Here is a 19,818-nt window from a genome sequence, read left to right on the forward strand (position 1 = left end):
GTCCACTGCCCTAAGAAACCACGATCACCGAGAAGGCAGATCAAAGTCAACAGAAACAGAGAAAATCAGTTTCTTTTTCACTTAATTGCTTTGTTTGGTTAAATGCATGTGGGGGAGAAACAAACCCTACAGACCATTTTAATTAGGATATTGTGAAAGTCAGGGGTGTCATCCTGAAATTCACATGTGATCATCTAAGTGTATACTGTTGGAATAAGAAAACTACACACTTTAATAGGCCTTTATATTTAATGAAAGCCTTGGATTATATATAATAGGGACCCGGTGCTTTGATATTTTGCTGGGTTCTCCGATGTTTGCGACATTTGTGGAAAAACTCTCTGCTCGTGGGACCCGTGGGATCGGGGCCCCTCGGCCGGGTGTGGGGGTGATGCCGTGTGTCTTATGCCAGATGCAAGTCTGGACACGGAAATCAGGTGCTCGGGACTGAGGAGGGGCAGGGAAGGCTTCAACCGCCTGTTGCCCTCCCTCAGTGCTGGGATGGAGCCCGTCTGCTCGCTCCAGAGTCCAAAGCTCTGGGAAGACAAGCCCGGGGGTGTTCAGGGTGGGCTGTAGGTCTACAGCAGTCCAAGGAAGCTGGGGGAGGGGCCCACGTCTCTGCGTATCCGTTCTGTTAGCTCTGCTGGGGCGTCCTCCAGGAGGGGGATCCCTGCCTGTTCGGGGGTCTCGGCGGCAGGCCAGTGGAGAGATTTGGGCATATTTTAGTTTGAATAAAATAGGAAAGCATGCAATGTGCAAAGTGCCCGCCCCAAACCTCTGCGCTGGATATGGTGGTCACCGAAACCAGCCGATCGATGAAAGTAACAACTAAGAGTCATTTTCTGATGCAAATGTAATTCGAATGAGTAAAATTACTGTAAAAATGGGACTGAGGGTTTTCAGAAAGCATCCTATGTCAGGGTTTGATGGGGACCTCTGAAATGATAAAAGCAAGTTCTGATTAAAGAATGCAGCCACTTGGAGGTTTCAGCAGAAAAACCATTTGGTTAAAACATCTTCTTTCTACGTCTGACCTTCCGCCGTCCACTACTATGGAATTTCTGGATCGCCGACTCTCGCTGGTGTTGGAAATAACCATCAACCTTCCGGTCCTTCTGAATTATCTGCACACCCTGCCACGCTCCACATCTTCTTCTTTGCCCAACATCCTCTTTCCCTGCAGCCCCAGACGGACACGTGTGCTGGGGAGGCCCCTCTCTGGGCTACCTGCCCCCAGGACTGAGCAGACCAGGCTTCCCCGAGGCAGACACAGACCCTGGGGTTAAGTGGAACACAGAAACACAAGCCAGAGAGGAGCCACAGGAGAGGGGACAGTCCAGCGATGATAGGCTTGTTGAGACAGTGAGGTCTGGAGAGAGAGGTGAGAACAGGGGACACGGGGGGAGTGGCATGGGAGCAGGGGTGGGGTGACTAAGGGGACTGTGGAACAGTGAAATGGGGCCAAACAAATAGAGCCGGCAGGAATGGGGGGCTGGGGCAGTGCCCCACATGATGGATGGGGTCCCTTCCCCCCATAAAAGCACAGGGAGAAGAACCCACCACAGGTGGGAAGGAGAAGGAAAGTCTGGAAAAAGAAAGATAATGAAGGGGCTGCTGGTGGTGCAGTTGGTTAAGCAACCGACGCTGGATCTCAGCTCAGGTCTTGATCTCGGGGTCATGAGTTCAAGCCCTGTGTTGGGCTCCATGCTGGGCGTGGAGCCTGCTTAGGTTCAAAAAATAATAAAGGCAATCACGATGATCATGAAAAAGTAGAAAGGGGAGACATTCTGGGAAAACCCAGAAAATTAAAGTGCTCTGGAAAAGCTGGAGCTCCTGCCGAGGAATGTGTGGTCACAGGAGCCCCGCGGAGCCCAGCTGTCACATGGGAGACCCCGAGGCCCCTGGCAACAGGGAGGTGAGACTCCAAGCTCACAGCCCTGGTGGACACTGCTCTGTGCTTTGAAGCAAAGCCTCTGCCTTGGGTTCAGTTGGGTCCTCAACATTTACATGTTGATGTCCTAACCCTCCGGGCTTTGGAATCTAACTGCATTTGGAGACAGCATCTTCCCACAGGTGATTAAGGTAAAACGAAGCCAAGGTAGGGAGGGGCCCCGGGCCGATCTGACAGGTGTCCTTCTAGAGGAGATCAGGACAAAGACCTGCAAAGGGGGACGCCCAGGTGAAGACCAGGGGAGAAGTGGGCACCGGCAGTCACGCGGGGAAACCACCCTTGCCCACACCTCCGTCTCCGACTTCCAGCCTCCGGATCTGTGCGGAAGTAAATGTCTGTTGTTTAAGCCACCTGTCTGGTACCCTGTGACGCCAGCGGCCTTCAGTAATCAAACAGGCTACTACAGGCTCCAACCAGAAAGGTCGTCGCTGAAGAGAGGGAGGAGGAAGGGACAGGGAGGGTGGGAGAGACAGGGGGGAAGGGAGGGGAGGGGGAGAGGACATGAGGGAGGGGGAGAGGGTGGGCAGGAGGAAGAGGAGGGGGAGGCAGGGAGGGAGAGAGGCGAGGGCAGGAGAGAGGCAGAGAGCCGGACGGAATGAAAGTGCACAGAGGCTCGGAAACCTCCAGTCAGGACGAGGCCAGGAAGAAGGGAAGGAACAGATGTTTGCCGACAAGTTCTTCACACCCCACCGTTCACGCCGGAACTGCTGGAGGGAAGGAACCGCCGGCTACAGAGCGGGGTCCCTCACTCTCCCCCAGCCCACACCCTGCCCTCCGTCAGGCGTCCGCCTCCGGGGTTTCGGGGGAGTAGGATGACGACAGTTCAAGGGCACGTGATTCAAACCAAAAACACTAAAGCCAATTCTCGTTTCTGGAAACACCATGACCAGTAAACTCGGTGTTGAGAGAAGAAGAGAAAACTCAGGCCACGTGGGACGCACACGGGGCTGGGGCCAAGGTTATTTTGGTACTTGGTGTCAACGAGCGAACGTCTTTGGATCGAGTATCATTTTGTTGCTAAAACTGTCCACCTTCCCAACACTGCAATTACAGCCCGCTCACCACCAGTAATCTTCCTTTGATGAGTCACGATCCTGCAGTACCTGAAGGCCATGACCTCAGTCTCTCTACGGTCGCTGTGGAGGGACCACCAGCGGCAGGGCTGGGCTGTCTCCCTGGGCTCTGTGTAGTGCTCCCCACAGGGGGAGGTTCTCCCTTGGGGGGGGCATTCAGTTCTGTAGGCTGGGAGGCACTGCCAGGCTTGCTGGAGGACGCATGTGGCCAGCAGGCAGGGGCAGAAGGCTCTGGAGTTTGCGCAGGGACACAGGAGCACTCAGCGGGAGCCCGGACACCCGCGGGGCAGAGGCAGCAGGGAGGGTGTGAGGCGGAGATGGGTCTGCTTGGATGCTGGGATTCCAACAGGAGACTTGGCCTTGGGGTGCTAAAAGGGAAGCCAAATTCCTCCCTGGGGCAGCTCACTGAGTCCTCCGGTGCCTGCCACGTGGATTCTGGTTCCACAGAGTGAGGAGGGCGTGCGGAGCTGAAGGGACAGGCAGACCCACTGCTGGGGCACTGAGCTGGGTCTCCCTCCTCCCAGTCCCTCTTCAGAGGGCTGAGCAGGTGGGGAGGGAGCAGGGGAGAGGGCGGAGGGCTGAGGGGAGGGTGGGGGAGGCCTAGGGAAGGCTGAACGGCAGAGGGCCACAGCGGGTAGTGAGTGGGAAGGTGGTCAGTGCAGGGGTGGGGTTCGACACTTGTCTGCACAGGAGGAAGATCAGAGTCTGAAGTTGGGGAAATGATGAGTCCAATTTCCATTTTCACTGAAGCCTGATGGGGGTTAACTTGGAAAGTCCGAGTGGGCGTCACGCGGTACAAGGGAGCTGCTGGGGAGACGGGTCCTGGGTTCCCGCGCTGGTCCCCAAGCAGGATGGGGCCTGACCCCTGTCCTCCAGCCGTGGCCTCCCTGCTCACCCGGACTTGGAGCTGCTGGGACCTGGGTCCTGGGGGAGCCGTGGTGGGGGGCTAGGAGAAGCACCTCAGGGCGCCCCCAGAGTGCTGGTGGCAGGGGCAGTGCAGGACCCCCCCCACCGCCCCCCGACTCAGTCTCCACAGCATCTCTCCTCTTTCAGGGCGGTGGAGGTCAAGGCTGAGAACACCGGGTCCTGGGACAGCAATTTGGTAAGTTCCATGTTGCCGATTTCCTGGTTTTCCGTTATGAGTTTAAAATACTCACTTTTCTTTAGCCATAATCTCAGTTTCGCTGCTATTTCACCTTGCTCTGGGATTCCAGTACGACTGTGTGGACAGAGTCTGAGCAAGGAAGCAGGCGTTACTGCCGTCAGCTGCTTCTGACGACAGCGGCCGTACAGACAGGCAGGCAGGCAGGCAGGCAAGCAGACAGAACGTACGCGTGCTGGAAGTTCCACCGCAACCGGACGGGGGCTATTCTCCTCTCTTTGCCTTTGATGGGATAACAACTCACTGCTCTCACCTTGGGATTTTGGAATTTTCTCTGGTGCAGGATTTTAAATCTCTTGCAGAATTATATTTAAATGGCAAAGAAATGCCAATGTTATCACAGCTCAATCACTATCAGTGAAATCCTCATTTACAGGTGAGTGTGTTCGCTTCGCTTAGTTTCCCAGCCCTGTTTAATGATGTGATTCTACAAATTATACACACACACACCCCTTAGAATATTCTGGAAAAAACCTTCAGCTGAAAGTCAACACAAATGTTAAGCTTAAGCTTGGGCTTTGGGAAATCTTTGGCTCAAGGCTCAGCTCCTGGTCCCTTGTGGCCCGACGGGGGCCGAAGTCCATGGAGTGTGGGAGGGGGTCGTGGTCACACCACCAGCCAACAAACTCTGGAAGGGTGTCCTGCCCCAGGCACCCCGCCCAGCAAACACCACACTCCTCTTCATCCGGGGGTCCTTTCCTGTCTCTGCACACATTCCCAAGCCGCATTCTTCCCCCAGGCTTTCCTCAGATTACCATGTGAGACGTTGAACATATGTGCATGTGTAAGGTTTGCAAGATAGATTTTAAAGGTTTCATTTATCCAACCTGAGCGATACCTTCTAGAATATTCTGAAAGGAAAGACGACTGCAGGAGGTCTCCCTCCTTGCCTCTCTCTCAAACCCCGCCTGACTCCACAGACCCGTTAGCGTCACGGCCCCCTTCCTCGCGAGGCCAAACACACTGTAAAATAAGAGCTTTTCCCGGTAGATTTAGGAGCCGGCAATGTCAGTGGCCTCTCCCTCCTGCGGAGATCTTCCCACTTCCCCGAACACTCGGGGGCAACTTAATTCCACAGCACGGAGCTGAAGCTTGCATTGAACCTGTAGGGGTGGCCTGGCGGGGATTTCGGATGAAGCCCCTTCTGTCCTGACGCGCGGAGAGAAAGCAGCGCTTTCTTCCTGGGGTCCGTCGCCAGCTGCTCCTGCCCAGACCTTCACGGAGGACCGCCTTCTCACGAATGAGAGGTCTCTTGGACTTGGGTCTCTGACAACTCCTACTTGACGGTGCCACGGGGATGAGACCAAGTTCCACTGCAGAGACGGGAGAAGATGCACCTTGGAATTCTAAGTCCCCAGGTCCTGCTTGAGAAGCGGTGGTCCTGCTCAAGCACGTTACCAGCGAGAGCTCGAGAACACAGGTCCTTGCCTGGCCCCTCCTGGCTGCCCGCCTGTCATCTTCCTCATGCCAGAACCTGTCCCTGTCTTGGACCTCCAGAAAGCCATGCCCGCGGAGATGCTCTGGATATGGGAGAGCTGAGTGCCCACAATGCTCTGGGATGGCGGTCTGTCTTGCTCCTGCAGGACTACCCCAGACACTGCCCTGGCCGGCACCTGCTGGCAGAACCCTCGCACCTTTCCCCTGCACTCCTGCCTCTTAGAGATGTCTGCATCCTTTGTACACCTCCTCCCACACCCAGGTGTGACTGTCTTTCCTAGCCAGGTGCTGAGCGAGACCCAGTATCGAAGTGGTGCCCTCTGTCCCTTTTTCCACAGGGCTTAGAGGATAAATATATCTCCTGCCCTCATGCAGCTTACAGCCCTGTCAAGGGCAAAACCCTCAAATGTTGAGTAACCGTGGGTACACAGCCTGTTGGGCTTGACCTTCCAGCGAGGCCGGGAGAGCTCTGTGGCTTCTCTGATTAGGAGACCAGCAAGCCACCAAGACACACACGGGTGTGTGGTCAGCCCCAGGGTGCAGGCTGAGGTCCTTTTCTAGTTTTCTTAGGGTTGGGCCACTGACATGATCTCAACCAAAAGAGGTGATGATGGGAGAGAAAAAGAAATACATAGAAATGTGAGAAATCGGTCTGAGCCATGGTGGGTAGAACTGTCTCTGTTTGCCAGCTGTGATGCTGAAGATGGTTCACACTCGCCGAAGCCCATCCACTGATTTCCATACTACAGATTCACGTGCAAGAGAACACCCCCTCTTAGATCGATGTGGGCAGCAGGCTGAGAAACCCAGGGGGGAGAACACTCACAGCTCTAACAACATCAGAGGCTGGGTTTCAGATATCAGTGTGGCTCAACTACGGGAAAACCATCAAGAGTACAACAGAAACAGTGCATAAATCCTGGGGGACCGGCACGCTGTGCGTCTTCCCCTCTCCTTGTGACGATGCTGCTCCTAAACCCCGGAATCCGAGGGGTCGCAAGGATGCTGGTGACATCCGGGTCCTCTCCTGTCCGAGGCAGGAAGATGACCCTGGTTTTGGGGCCAACACTCAGGGCCCTAACTGAGCTGCAAGAATGTGAGGCAGACACCAGTGTTCCCGGCTGATTCGCCTCCGACCGTCACAGTGTCACATATCTTCTCCCGGATGTTTCTGAGCAAATGCAAATCCTGTGGGCTGAACATTTCAATTAGATTTCCCTCGAATTCCACTAAGGGAAAGGCCATTCCTGAAGGTGTTTCAGAAAGGCAAAGGAAGCCTGAGCACAGTGAACTTCTCTGTGCACCGATCAGAGGCGATCCCGCTGATCTGTGGCCACTGCTGGCGTCCAGAGCATTTTACACAATTTCAAATTTCACTTCCGAGCCAGGTCTTCCTCTTGAAACAAAATGTAACCCAAGTGGTCCAGTGGCTATCATGTTCCATAATGAAGGTAGCATCTCAATACTTTAACGGCTAACAAAAGCACATGGTGCGCACGAGATACGGTAGAAGAAAGGGATTAAATAACGTTCTCGTGTGTAACTTTGTGACTTAGCAACAGCCCGGAAAATTAAGCTAATTTAAAGACACTACTAACACATGGAATCCTTAGAGAGCAAAGCCAGAGAGGTGAATGGCAGCCCTCAGATTGTGGTGGGACAATACACGGTCACAGTTATGATCAGGAATCAGCTCCTGGCGGAGACGATGACTCGAGGATGGAAACCAACAGACGCCCGCAGTGGACGGCGGTGGCAGGCTATCCTGAGATTTTTGTGACTGTTTGTAAGATCGTGGGCGAGTGTGAAACAATTTGAGCCAACTGGATGTCGCGTTTGCCCGGAAATGCTAACAGTTACGAAAGCAGATCCTGTGTGTATGGGATTTGAATGTGAGTCCAGGTCTGGGTCTTGGATAAACGTCTCTTGTGTGTTTATTTCACTACGTATTCGCCTTCTGAGAAAGAAGGAGCAGCCGCTGATCGCCTCCTCCGTGTGTGGTGCTTCTGTACATCACGTCCTTGGGGATCACGATTCACCTGGGAAATGGGGTTACACGTCTCATCTTCAGGGGAGGTGCCTGAGGCTTGAGGAGGTGGCTAGCTGCCCAGCAGCAAAGCAGGTTGGAGAGGAGAGATGGTGTGGGAGCCCTGTGCTGGCCTTGCTGTCCATGGCTTTATCCCCAGTCCACCCAGCAGGGTGGTGGTGGAAATGACATATACGCTGGACCTTCAACCCCAAGCCCAGGGTTCTGGCCGGAAGCTGTATAACCTTTCAGAGCTTTCCCAAGACAACCGCGGACACTGAGAGTCACTTGCTCTTTGGAGTTCTTCACCTGGGGCCACGTAAACTTGGATGGAAAACATGAGTTTGTTTTCACTACCTCCTCACTACAAGCCAGCACTTCACTGAATTATGACTGAAGGTAACAAACTGCAGCCTTGTGAGCAATGCCTTGACTTTGTCACCAACAGAAAAATAGATTTAAAAAAAAAATCACATTCTAGTTGGTGCAGACAACTTGAAAGGCCTTTTACTACGTCCAATTAGAGGAGCTGTCAGATCCGTCTTCGGATCTCAACACTAAATACGTGAATAAAGATGCACTTCTTAATTTCCTATTTTAGTCCAACACTTTTAAAAAGGTGATACATGTGTTTCGACATAATTGATTTCCTTTGAAATTCTGCGAATTTTATTCTGTGCGTTTAAAATGAAATTATTCCGAGGAGGGGTCCACGGGCCCCCCCTGATGCCCAAGGGCATGCGGTCCTCCAGGTGGCAAGAAGGGGCTCTGAGTTCTCCGGTTCCTCTCGGACGCATGTGGGGGAACAACCAACAATGACCTTTATCTCTCCGGACCACGAGAACACCGAGGCCAGGATCCCCTTTTCAACAAAATTACTTGAAAAAAATCACCCTAATTCCATCCAGCGGATTTCAAACTCTCTTTTTATTAGATCCGTTTAATTTACGATGATTTTCTTTAAGCTTCATACAACTTCATGGCTGGATCCTACCTTTAGAGAAACGGTCTCCCGGGAGCTGAGATGATGAAGTTTCACAGTATACGTTGTGCGAGTGATCCAAGAAGAAACGAGCGGTTCTGGAAGGGGTGGGGCCGCTGGGCCCATTCTGGGGGGCTCCTCTGGGCTGGTTTCGGGCTGGCGAGGGCACTTCCCCAGGACCCTAACGCAGTCGCTCTGCCCTCCCCAGGTGGGACTCTGGGGGCTCCCGGACCCCAGGGGGGTGCTCTCTGCGTGGGAGCGAGCTGCTGAAGAGCCAGCTTCCCTGAGAAACAGCCCCCGTCCACAGAGGGAGGTGAAAGCAATATGATTCTAGTACTTAGATGACTTTTGAAAGTTACATTTTAAAGGCTTATAATATTCAACTAGTTACGATGAACTTAAACTTGTAATACATTCAATTCCAAGTTTCCTCCATGTTATTTCTACTTTTCCCTGGCTGGGAAGCAGAGTGAAGTAGGGTATGTCATTATCCTGAAACACCTCAACACAGATTAATCCTTGCAGCAATTAATACTTATTTTGTACCATTACATCCAATTTCTGACTGGTGTCTCCTGGGAAGCAAAAATGGGCATCCAGCCTGACACTCAAAATTTATGCTAACTCCTATGTGTCAGCGAGGCAAAAATGACTGTTTTAATAACTAAGTGCACAACATGTCCAAATTTATAAAATAAGAATGGCTGCTTTTTATCAGAACCAATATAGAGTCAATTCTATAGCTCCATATTCTGATTTTTGGAAACGTCTGCTTTTCAAAATAAAAAAGCCAGAAAGCACTGCCTTACTATTTTTCTGTAAATTCTTCCTTTGATTCCCAAGTGAGTTGGGTACATTACAACTTAAAGTGTAACCCAATCCCTTCTAAAATACTGTTTCCTCATTTCTCTCATCAAAGAACTTTTAATTTAAAAAAAAAAAATCTCCAGACTGCCTGCCAAATATTGTGACAGAGAATTAGTATTTATCTTACAGTAATTTCTTCAATCTGAGTGGGTTCACCAATGTAGCCATTATATTCAAAAAGCATTTCTTTCTTGAGTTTTTCAGAAATTTTGAAATGCCTCTCCCTTTCCTGGAGACAAGAAATAAAACAACAATAATTATTTTTCTCCTACGGTTCTGAAAGATGTAAAACGTTCTTCTAGGTCACACAATGTGTACCATGAGCTTATTTGGGCCCATAGATAATTCAGTAGATTCAATGGGTATGTCATCCCTTCCTTGTGGATCCAAACCTAGCAAAGTATCACTGCAAAGACATCTGGAAGGTGCACAGGGACCTACGAGGAGCAGCCGACCGCACGGGCTCTTTGGCGGGGTGGCTTCCGCCTTGCCCATGGAAGCTCATGGAAACATGGTGGCCCGAGCTCTGGACGGCCTGATGAGGACTGAGCTTTGCTTTTCACTAAGCCATCGGCTTGGGGCACAGATTCAACCTCAGCGAGCCTGTTTTCTCCTCCGTGAACTGGCAATAATGACAGCACTTGACTCACAGGCCATTGCAAGGACTGGCTCCAATGGCCAACAGAAAACATTTTGCATGGCAGCCCGTCTGCATTAAGTACCGGCCCCAGAGCGGCAGCCTTCTGCTGCCAGCAGGGACAAAGGGAAGGGAATGGGGTGTCTGCTCAGATCAGCACGTTGCATGGCCAACAACTCACTCGGCGCACACGGTGTGTGGGGCGTTGTGCCATGGGGGGACAATAGAGTTGGCATAGGTCAATGGCATCTAGCAGGATAAGACCAGGCGTGTCTTCTGGAAAATGTGAGGTTGTTCAGAAGAGGGCCTTTCGTAGAGGAGATGGGGCTTCCAGGATGGCTGGGCCTCACCGCGTGAACGTTAGGGAGGGGTGGTTGTGAGCTGAGCACGGACAGGAAGGACCAGCCAGGGCTGGGGGCGGCTGGAGGAGGACAGACCTCCACGGGGGCCACGGCGGGCGGGGAGGGCCGCTGTGCATGGGTAGCGCGCGGGGGCTCCTGGGGTACTCCGTAAGGGTCAGGATAAAGGATGTGAGAGGGCCAGGTCTGTGTCTCGGAGGAGTTAGGACGGCGGCAGAGAGGACGGAAGGAGACAGAGAAACCGCACGGGGCATGGCCCGGGTCCAGGCAGGAGACGACGAGCTTCTAATGAGGCAGGAGGGCGGGTGGGGAAGAGAAGGCAGGCGGGAAACCACGAGAGGAGGAGTCTCCGTTCATCCTGCTCCCTGGCCACGTCAGTCCCGCCGGGTGGGGACGGGGCACGTCGGGTGGCTTCCCTCGGCTCCCACAGCCATGCCCTGCCCTCTACTTCCAATCCTTTGCCACCTGGTGGGTCCCAAATTGGCTTCCTCCTCTGTGTTCTCCATCCGGGGTCCTGGGTCCTCCTACACCACGTACTCCCCCCGGCCTCACCAAAGTGGCAAGAAGCCAGCCAGGAGGAGGGCCAGAGAGGACACTCGGGATGGTGAAGGGGTGTCACGGGAGTGCCCCGGGCAGCGTGGCTGCGGAGCCGCGGCATGCCAGACCCTTGGTACACGGGTGCCGAAGGAAGGGAGGAAGGAACGAAAGGACGAGCGACGCGTGATGAGGCGGAATCGGCGAACATCTCACCCTTACTGTAGTCTGCTGACTCCGCCGCTGGGAGAGCCTGGAGGTCACCGGAAACGCTTCTGCCATTACAGCGACTCCCCTGTGTGTTTTGGGAACGCCCGATCTTCCCATTTCTTGGCGACGCAGTAACATTCAGAAACTCAGGCCACCCTGAAGGCTCCCTCTGCAAACATTACGCAGGTCTGAACCCTGCTAACCCCAGGACCGCACGTCTCCCAAGTCCCCAGGGCACACATGAGCCACTGCCGGCGGTCAGGTCCACGGACACTCAATGAACGGGCACGTGTCCACGCCGGGTCTGACTGCAGCGGCCTGGGATGCCGAAGATGAACATGAATGGGTTTCCCGTCGTCCCCTCTGGTTACTTCTCCGCGGTGGCACTCCATGGGAGTCTTAGGTGCCACCGTGTGTCCAGTAAATGTCTAGTACAGAGTAGTCAGTAGGCACTCAATACCTGTGCCACAGGCACCGGTGAGTTACTGCCAGTTATCTCCGGGTAGGCCGAGCTCCTGAGCCCTCCCCGTTGTGTCTCAGGGTCACTGAGCTCTCCTGGGCACACGTCCTTCCGAGGCCACACTCCCCCCTGGTCCAGGGAAGAAGGACGTGGCTTTGGGATGGCTTGTCTACGAAAGTAGGGCTTCCGGGGGGCTCTGCCAGAGTTCACCCAGGACGGTGCGTCCGCCAAGGCAGCAGGAGGGAAGGTGCGAGGTCGGTCCCGTCCTCGCCACCTGAAGCTCCTATTGTGGCCGCTGGTGGGGACGGGGACATGGAAAGGGGACATGTCGGTCCGTGGTGGTTCGTTCCACCCCCACCACATGTTAGACTCACACAGGAGTTTTCCAAGCCTCCACCTGGGCCTGATCCTAGGCCCAGGAAGTTTGACTCCCTGAGGGTCGGGCTAGGCACGGGAATGATTTCAGCCCTCCCAGGGCGTCTGACTGACTGGGCGGCTGAGGACCACTGGCAGAGAGCAAAGGACTTACACCTTCTGCACCCCGCCCTGTCTCTCCCTGCTGCCTTGTCAACCCAGCAAAGATCTCACTTCCACCAGATCTGAAATGTGGCTCCAGCAACCCACTATTAGTAGCTGCTTTTTAAAAATTATTTTTATTTTTATTTTATTTTTTAGTAGCTGCTTTAAAAGCAGAACAAAATAAAACAAAACACACATGAAAGCTATTTTGCTGGTTCCTGAGCTGTCCCCCAAATGGCACTACCTTACTTCTAACCATGGATTCATACCCGCTTGTTCCTAAGGAAGAAAACGGGCAGAACTCTCTGCTCTGGGCCTCATGCTTTAAAACAAACTTTGAATTATTGTTACTTATTGGCATTTTCCACTAACAAAAGCCCCCCCAAAACTATGCTGGCCCTTAGTAAGAAGAACAAACCTCTCACATCCCTTCATCTAAATCAGAAAAATAAACAGAAATACAGTGACATTCTCGTCTCGCAAATTCAGATTCTCAAAGTCCACGACTCAGGGTAAAGTAAGTCGCTACTATTATTAACTGTGCCGTCAGCCGCGGGCTGTGAGCCCTCGCCGGGGAGCGAGCTATGGGAGCCCGCCAACTTGGCATGGGACTATTTTTAGGTTACAGAGTCCTGCCTGTGTCCTCCTGCCCGTCCTACTTGATATCAGAACAAGCTATTTTTTCTTCAAACAGTTCAAGCCGCAGAGTCATCCTGGGTGGGCAATTATCTCTGTCACCTACACTTGGCACAGGACAAGATGACAGAGTGACTCATAAGATCTCCGCGCCAATGCATTCTCCTTGGTGAACTCATGGCTTCACCCTCCCCTCTCCCAGCCAGGTTATCCGTGTTGACGCCCCACCTGCCCCCAAACCACTCCTCTCCCCAGGGGCTGCCAACTCTGCTCCAGGCTGGTCCTCCGGGCCTCCCGCAGTGTGGTCCTGTGTTCACGGCACTTTGCGAACCAGCAAAAGCCTCTAGAGACACGAGGTTGAATTAGTTACAGAATTCCTGTTTGGGCTTGTTCTGGGCTGCACTGTGACCCTCCCCCCCCATCCCTGCATTGGGAGTCCTCGTCCCCTGCGCCTTGGAATGTGACTGTATTGGGAGACAGGGTCTTTACAGAGGTAATCATGTTAAGCTGACATCGCTAGGGTAGGCCCTAATCCAATACGACGGGTGTACTCATGAAATGAGAACACAGACACGCACGGAGGGACAAGCCCGTGAAGACACAGAAGACGACAGCCTTCTCTCGGCCACCGAGCGCCACCCGCGGACAGATTCCCCTGCACGGCCTCACCGGGGCCCCACCCTGCTGACACCTGATTTCCGACGTCTGCCTTCCCGAACCGAACCGTGAGACGGCGCATTTCTGCTGTTTAAGCCACCCAGCAGCCCTAGGGGTCTCACACAAAACGTGTGTCAGTTGTAACAGCTTGGAAGCCAACCCACTTTGGGACCCAGAGGGCTGGTGACCTTCATCACCTTTTCTGATGACACCTGCAGATGTTCCAGTCGGAAGTAAAATGCTGTTCCTAGGCCTCGACCTCTGGAAGAAGTTCTGAAGAAGGCGGCCCTCGTATGTGTGTGCACCGGTGCGTGAGCACGGTTCTCGGAGGCACGCATGATGCCGAGGTTTTAAGTCCTAAGTTCGAGCTCAGGAGATGCGGCGTATCGTCAAATGGCTGGCATGCAGAGCCCGTTCCTTTTCTAGCACATTCTGACCCTGCCAGCTTCCTTTATTTAGAGATCCCAGAGACTGATCCAGGAGGCAAACAGACGGTCCTGGAACCGCTGACCAGTCTGGAGCTCAAAAGCTAAGATCTGAGATGCTTCAGGTCGCCTGCTCTCACCGTTCTGCCGACGCCCGGCCGGGTGTCAGCTCTCTGCAGACACGCACGGTTCTCGCGCGGGTCCCAGTGAGCGGACGACTGCCCGGGCACAGCCAGCAGCTGAGGTGGCCCCCCGGGTTGGCCCTGCCCTGCCTGACCGGCTTCCTGACGGTGGCTCGGGTTCCAGAGCCTTGCCACTCACTGCTAGAATTAGAACGAGACGTATCGATTTCGCCTGACCGTGGAGCTACAGTTCCCTCACCTGTACAGAGACCATCGAGAGACGAGCACCGAGTCAGGCGAAGCAGCCTGGGGGCTCACTTAGCTGGCGGGGACTGGACTTGGAGCAGGGCGCCGCCAGCAGCAGAGCGTCTGCCTGCTGGCCTGCGTCGTGTGCTTGGCTCCGAGAAAGCAGAGGAGGAGTGAGGAACAGTCTTTCAAGAGCCATCTGGTTCCCTGCCCCTGGCAGCGTCTAACTAATTGAAAAGGGGACACTCAGGAGGTACAGTGATGCGAAAACGGAGCTCTGAGTTAGAGCCCCCTTGAACGGCTTTTGGGGACCCTTCTGCTTGAATAACTGCAAGCAGAGGGTCTCTGTGCTGTCATTCCATGATCCCAGGCTCCGAACCCGGTGTATATGCCAGTGAACTCCCCTGCACTTCCTAGGGGCTGGGCCCTCCCAACGTTGATGCTCCTGAGCCCAGGCTTCTAGACCCTGTTCTCGGAAATCTCCGCAAATGGAGTTCACACGTGGGGCTGCCTACTAGGTGCAAACCCTGGGCTCACCCTGCAACCGACCTAACTTTCCACACCAACATTTTACAGATCCAAATGTCGGAAATCCTCCCCTCGAGCTATAGATCTTCTTTTGGTTTGGTAAACGATGAAGGATGTAAGTAATGGTCTGAAGTTTTAGCATTTTCACCAGTTCATTTTAAGAGTATGGGAATTGTTCACTCAGTTGCAGAAAACCAAAAGAATTACCTAAAATGTCTCCGTTTAGTCAAAAGGAGGACTAGTAGTAGACAGTAACAGGCAGGGCAGATGCGTCGCTATCTGCACATAGAATACGTCATACAGGCAACGAATGGAATTTCATTTAAAACAACCACAGTCCATACGGCAGCACAGCCAACCAGGCAGGGGAGGGTCTCATGAAATGACTGAACTTAGCACATTGCATGATAACCCCGAACTTTTTATTTTCTGCACAAAACTGCTAAGCAAATCTTTTGTCAATATTACCAATGGAACCTTTAAAATTATTTGGCGATTTCTCTGAAGGCATAGAAACAAAACGAACTTAGTATATCCTCAATTCAGAGAGTTAAGCTGAGCAGTTATGCAAGAGGAAAACAAGCCTTTAACTTTGTTGCTTAAGAGAAACGAATCCTAAAAAAGAAAAGCCAACAGATGGAGGAACTCAGCTACAGGAGAATGACTCTTTCTCTTAAACTAATTATTGGTTTGGTAGCAGTCCCGGTTCTCTTTGAATACCTAATCAGGTACTTTGATTCCTTTCCCAAACCCCATTACCTTTAACTACGGAAATAATTTGGTAACTATAGTATGTGCACTGCACAGTCTGTAGGCAGGGACTTCATAAAAGGAACTGCTCAGGTCCCGGAAACACTCTTAGAATCCTTTTGAGCACAGAGTCTTGAAGCGTAATGATTTCACTTCTCTGATTCTCACACTGCATTCTGAAGAGGTTGTGTGTATCCCACACCTGTGTCTTCTGGGTGTTGAAGTCAGCGCAGAAAATGCAAAGGAACTGAACTGATGTTTTCATAAGTTGCTGCGTTCCTGCCTTCAGTTACATCTTTTACAGTCCAGCTGATAATACAACATGCTTGGTGGAGGGCCCTGAGTTCAACTGAGTGATATTTTGAAAATAATAAATAAAAATATTGATAATTATTTTCAACACTGAAGTCTCTAACTTGCAACTGGCGTGCAAGACTCAATTTCAGTCATGCAGGAAAGGACCACGGACCCAAGGACCTGCTTATTTTAAGAGAAGTGCACAGGCGTGCATGCGTAGCACTAATTTACACAGGGAAATCGTGTGATTTACAAAGATGTATCTCTTTTTGAGAAACTTCCTCATTTCCCATTTGGAATCTTTACTTTCCTATATCTTTCAAAATGCAGGCTGTGACCCAAGGGACCTCTAGGATCTCCTCCTAACCTAAAATGTCACGATTCTGTGGCTCTTTAAGGCAAAACGACATTCCTCTTCCCCTGGTCCCCAAAGTCATCTCACTGTGGAGAATGAATGAAGGTAAGACACTGTTCCAAAGAATTCTGTTCAGCAATGATTTAAGAAACAGGTAACAAAGTCATTTTTTTTCAGAATATTTTCCCACATCATTTGTATAAATTCTGTTCAAAAAATAAAGCTACCCCCCCCCCATTCCTGTGGCTCGTATTTAATTTCAGGCACCTTACATCAGATCCAGCACTGAACGGAAAGAATTCAGAACGAACGTTCTCACGATAAAGCATTAAAAAGCTCTCTCTCAGTTAAAGATGTCTTTCCAGGGCTGTCATATCCATCCCTTTCCTAACTGAAGAAATGAATGTAAATCCCAGAAAAGATAGGCTGGCAGGATAGTTACTTGGCACCCTGCACTGGCGTTAGGATGCTATCTGAGTGGAATCCCAGGGGTTCCACCTCCAGTGAACTTGGCAGAACCAGCACGATTTGATCGGTGTGAGAGACCCTGCAGTAAAAGGGACACAGGCAGGTGACAGGGGACTCATGCTTCTGATATGCAGGCTGCAGAATGATCTAACCGAGAGGTCATTCGGGGTCTGCTAAATAAAACAATGATTCTCCATAAATCTACAGTTGCCCCTATGAAAGTATGATTTTATTAACTGTTTGCTATTGATTTTGAGAAAATATCAACCAGCTCAAGCATGATCAAGGACACAGAAGTGTGGAAAGACAAACGGTCATGCCCCTGTCTGCAGCCAGGGGGGAACACATTTCAGAAGACCCATTCATTCCTTGCGCTCGGGTTCCCTGGATTTCTTTTGGTAAAGCTGCCATCTGGCACAGAAGACTCTGGCATCCAGCTCCCTGCCCCCCAGCCCAGATTTCACCACTTAGTTAAACATCTTAAGCCCTCATAAAGGATTAAACTCCTGGAGTCAGGAGGAACCCCAGGGAAGAAACAGATCTGAGGAAGAACGGCAGGGAGGTGATGGTTCTGGAAGGGGGCAGGTGCCAAGCGTTTCCTTGAGAGTCTGGCCTTGTCACTTAAGGAACCACGCAAACCACACCTCCTCACCTCAGCTTCTCCCCGCGAAATTTCTCAAGAGCACAGTTTTCACCTTTGCCCTAGATGCTGCTCAGAAAGAGCCAGGAGAGGAGGGAGCAGATTCAGCAGCTGGCCAGGCCTCCACAGAGCACCCAGCTGCACAGCACCCACCGGAGATGTTGGGGAGGAGACCTTCCTGTGTGTGCGTGTGTGTGTGCGTGTGTGTGTGCGCGTGTGTGCAGGCGCGGGGAGGGGGGCGAGTGATAAACTCGCCTGAGCATTCAGATCCTGAGTACATGTAAAGTGCCACCCCCAAGCGATGGTGGGGTCCGAAGTGGGGAGAAGCGGATGAGGGGGGCGGGGGGATGGGGACGGGACGGGAACGGAGCGGGAGACGAAGCGGGCGGGGAGGGAAGAAAGGGAGAGAGGGGGCGGGAAATCCGACGATGTGGTGGAGGGCAAAGGGGCCGAGCCAGAGGTGGGTGGGCAGTGGAGAAAGCCATAAGCACAGAGGGTGGCGGGATGGGGCGCGAGGGACGACGGCGCGGGCTCAGGCGCGCGAGGAACCGGGGAGGAAGGCAGCGGAGGGTCCGGGGAAAAGCCGGACAGTGAGCTCACGGTCGCGAGGCCGGGAGCGCGGGCGACAAGCCGCGGAGACCCGGGACCGGGTGGGACCGTAGGGGCCGGAGGACGGCGCTGCGGGGCGCGGCGCGTCGCCCCGTCGGAGGCGGGTCCCCTGTTCCCGCCGCGGCCGCGCGGCGCCCCGCGCCCCCTGCCCTCCCCGCGCGCCCGCGCGCCTTACCTGGCCCTTGACCAGGCTGGCGGCGAACTGGCGCATGACGGCCTCCACGGTGTAGGCGCTGGACCAGCCGCGCGGCGTGAGCAGCTCCATGCAGATGGCGCCGCCGTCCAGCACGTAGCCGTTCTCCAGGCGCGGGCTGAGCACCCGCATGAAGGGCGGCGAGAAGGGGAAGTTGTCGGGGAAGGTGAGGTTGAGCAGGATGAACTCGGTGTTGGTCTCCTTCATGTCCTGCCACAGCACGGAGTCCTTGTCCACCTGGTGCAGCTTCACGTTCCAGTCGAAGAGGCTCTCGTCCACCAGCTCCACGGAGATGAAGCGGTCGCTGAGGCGCGCGATGTCCTGCAGCTCCTTCATGAGCCGCCGGCTGCGCACCTGCGTGCAGTGCTGCTGGCGCGCCGCGGGGACCAGGCTGCCGCCCGCAGCCACCGCCGCCGCCGCCGCCGGGCCCGGCCCCGCCCTGGCGCCCGCCGCCCGCTCCCGGGGGCCCCCGGCGCCCGCCGCCCCCGCCGCCCCCGCGGCCGGCTGCGGCGGCTTGTCGCGCGGGGTCGGCTCCGCCGCGCGCTTGCCCTTGCCCTTGCCGGGCCCGGGGCTCGCGTCGCCCGCGCCCCCGGGGGGGTGCTGCTGCTGCTGCTGCTGCTGCTGCTTGTGGCCGCCGCTCTTGGCGCCGCCCTTGCCGCGCAGCGACGCGCTCTGCTGGCCGCCGCCGCCGCGGTGGTTGTGGTGGTGCTTGGGGTCCTCGGTGTCCCGGTTGTGCAGGCGGATGAGCCCGATTTTGCGGAGCAGCGTGGCCATTTTAGGCTCGGCGCCGGCGGGGCTCTCCCCTCGGCTCCTGCCCCCGGTGCCCGAGAGCCGGGGCGCGGGGGACGCGGGGAGGCGGCGGCGACGGCCGAGCACTCAGCGGGGCGCGGCGCGGGCCACCCCCGGCGCCGGCGGCCGTGGCGCAGCCGAGTGGGCAGCACGCGCGCTCGCCGGCCGCTGTGTCGCCGCTGTCATATGACGGGGCCCGCTCCGGCTCGGGCTCCGGCCGCCGGGCGAAGGCGGGCGTGCGGCGGGCGCGGGGCGGCTGGTCGTCTCCCGGCCGGTCCCTGGGCGCAGCCCCCGGAGCCCGGTGTCCGCGGTCCTTTGTGCGCGGCCGCAGCCGGGCTGGCCTCGAGTCCCAGCGCAGCGCCGGGGCGCGCAGAACCGCCCGCAGCGCCCCGGAGGCAGCGAGGTGGCCGCGGGCTCGCGCCGTGCGCGCCCGCCGGGCCGTGCCGCTCTGGCGGCTACCGCGGGGCCCCAGCCGCTGCCGCTCGCGTCGCCGCCGCTGCGGCTGCTGACATTGCAGAGGCGGCTGCTCCGTCTGAGCCGAGCGCGGCGCGGAGGGGGCGGCCCTGCCGGCCGCGGAGGGGGGGCGCGGGGCGGAGCCGCGGGCTTGCCTGCGCCGTGCCGCCCCCGCCGCCCGCCCGCCGCCCGGCTCCCGCGGCGACACGCCACGGCCGCTGGGGGGAGACAGCGGCGCGCGGCGGGCCGGCCGGGCGCGGGGTGCGGAGTGGCGGCGCGGGGCCGAGCGGCCGCAGAAGCCGGGCGAGGCCGGGGAGCCGCGAGAGGAGGGGCGCGCGCGCACTCATGGGGGTCGCGGAGGCTCAGGGTCCTTCGGCCCGGGATCCCGCCTCGCCACGGCCCCGGGTCCGAGCTTCCGACCTGGCTTCACCTC

General features: G+C 55.1%; 1 protein-coding gene across 1 annotated transcript in view; it reads right to left on the reverse strand.

The window, feature by feature from the left end:
- UBE2QL1 (ubiquitin conjugating enzyme E2 QL1) overlaps window positions 1-19,440 on the reverse strand; it is a 35,737-nt gene extending 16,297 nt beyond the window's left edge. Inside the window, exon 1 of the mRNA XM_082725878.1 lies at window positions 18,126-19,440. Within this exon, the coding sequence (XP_082582004.1) occupies window positions 18,126-18,917 (792 nt within the window). The 5' untranslated portion in view covers window positions 18,918-19,440. The remainder of the gene's footprint in view (window positions 1-18,125) is intronic.
- Between the last annotated feature and the right edge of the window lie 378 nt (window positions 19,441-19,818).

This window comes from Mustela nivalis (genome assembly GCF_964662115.1).
Source record: "Mustela nivalis genome assembly, chromosome: 3".
Classification (NCBI taxonomy): domain Eukaryota; kingdom Metazoa; phylum Chordata; class Mammalia; order Carnivora; family Mustelidae; genus Mustela; species Mustela nivalis.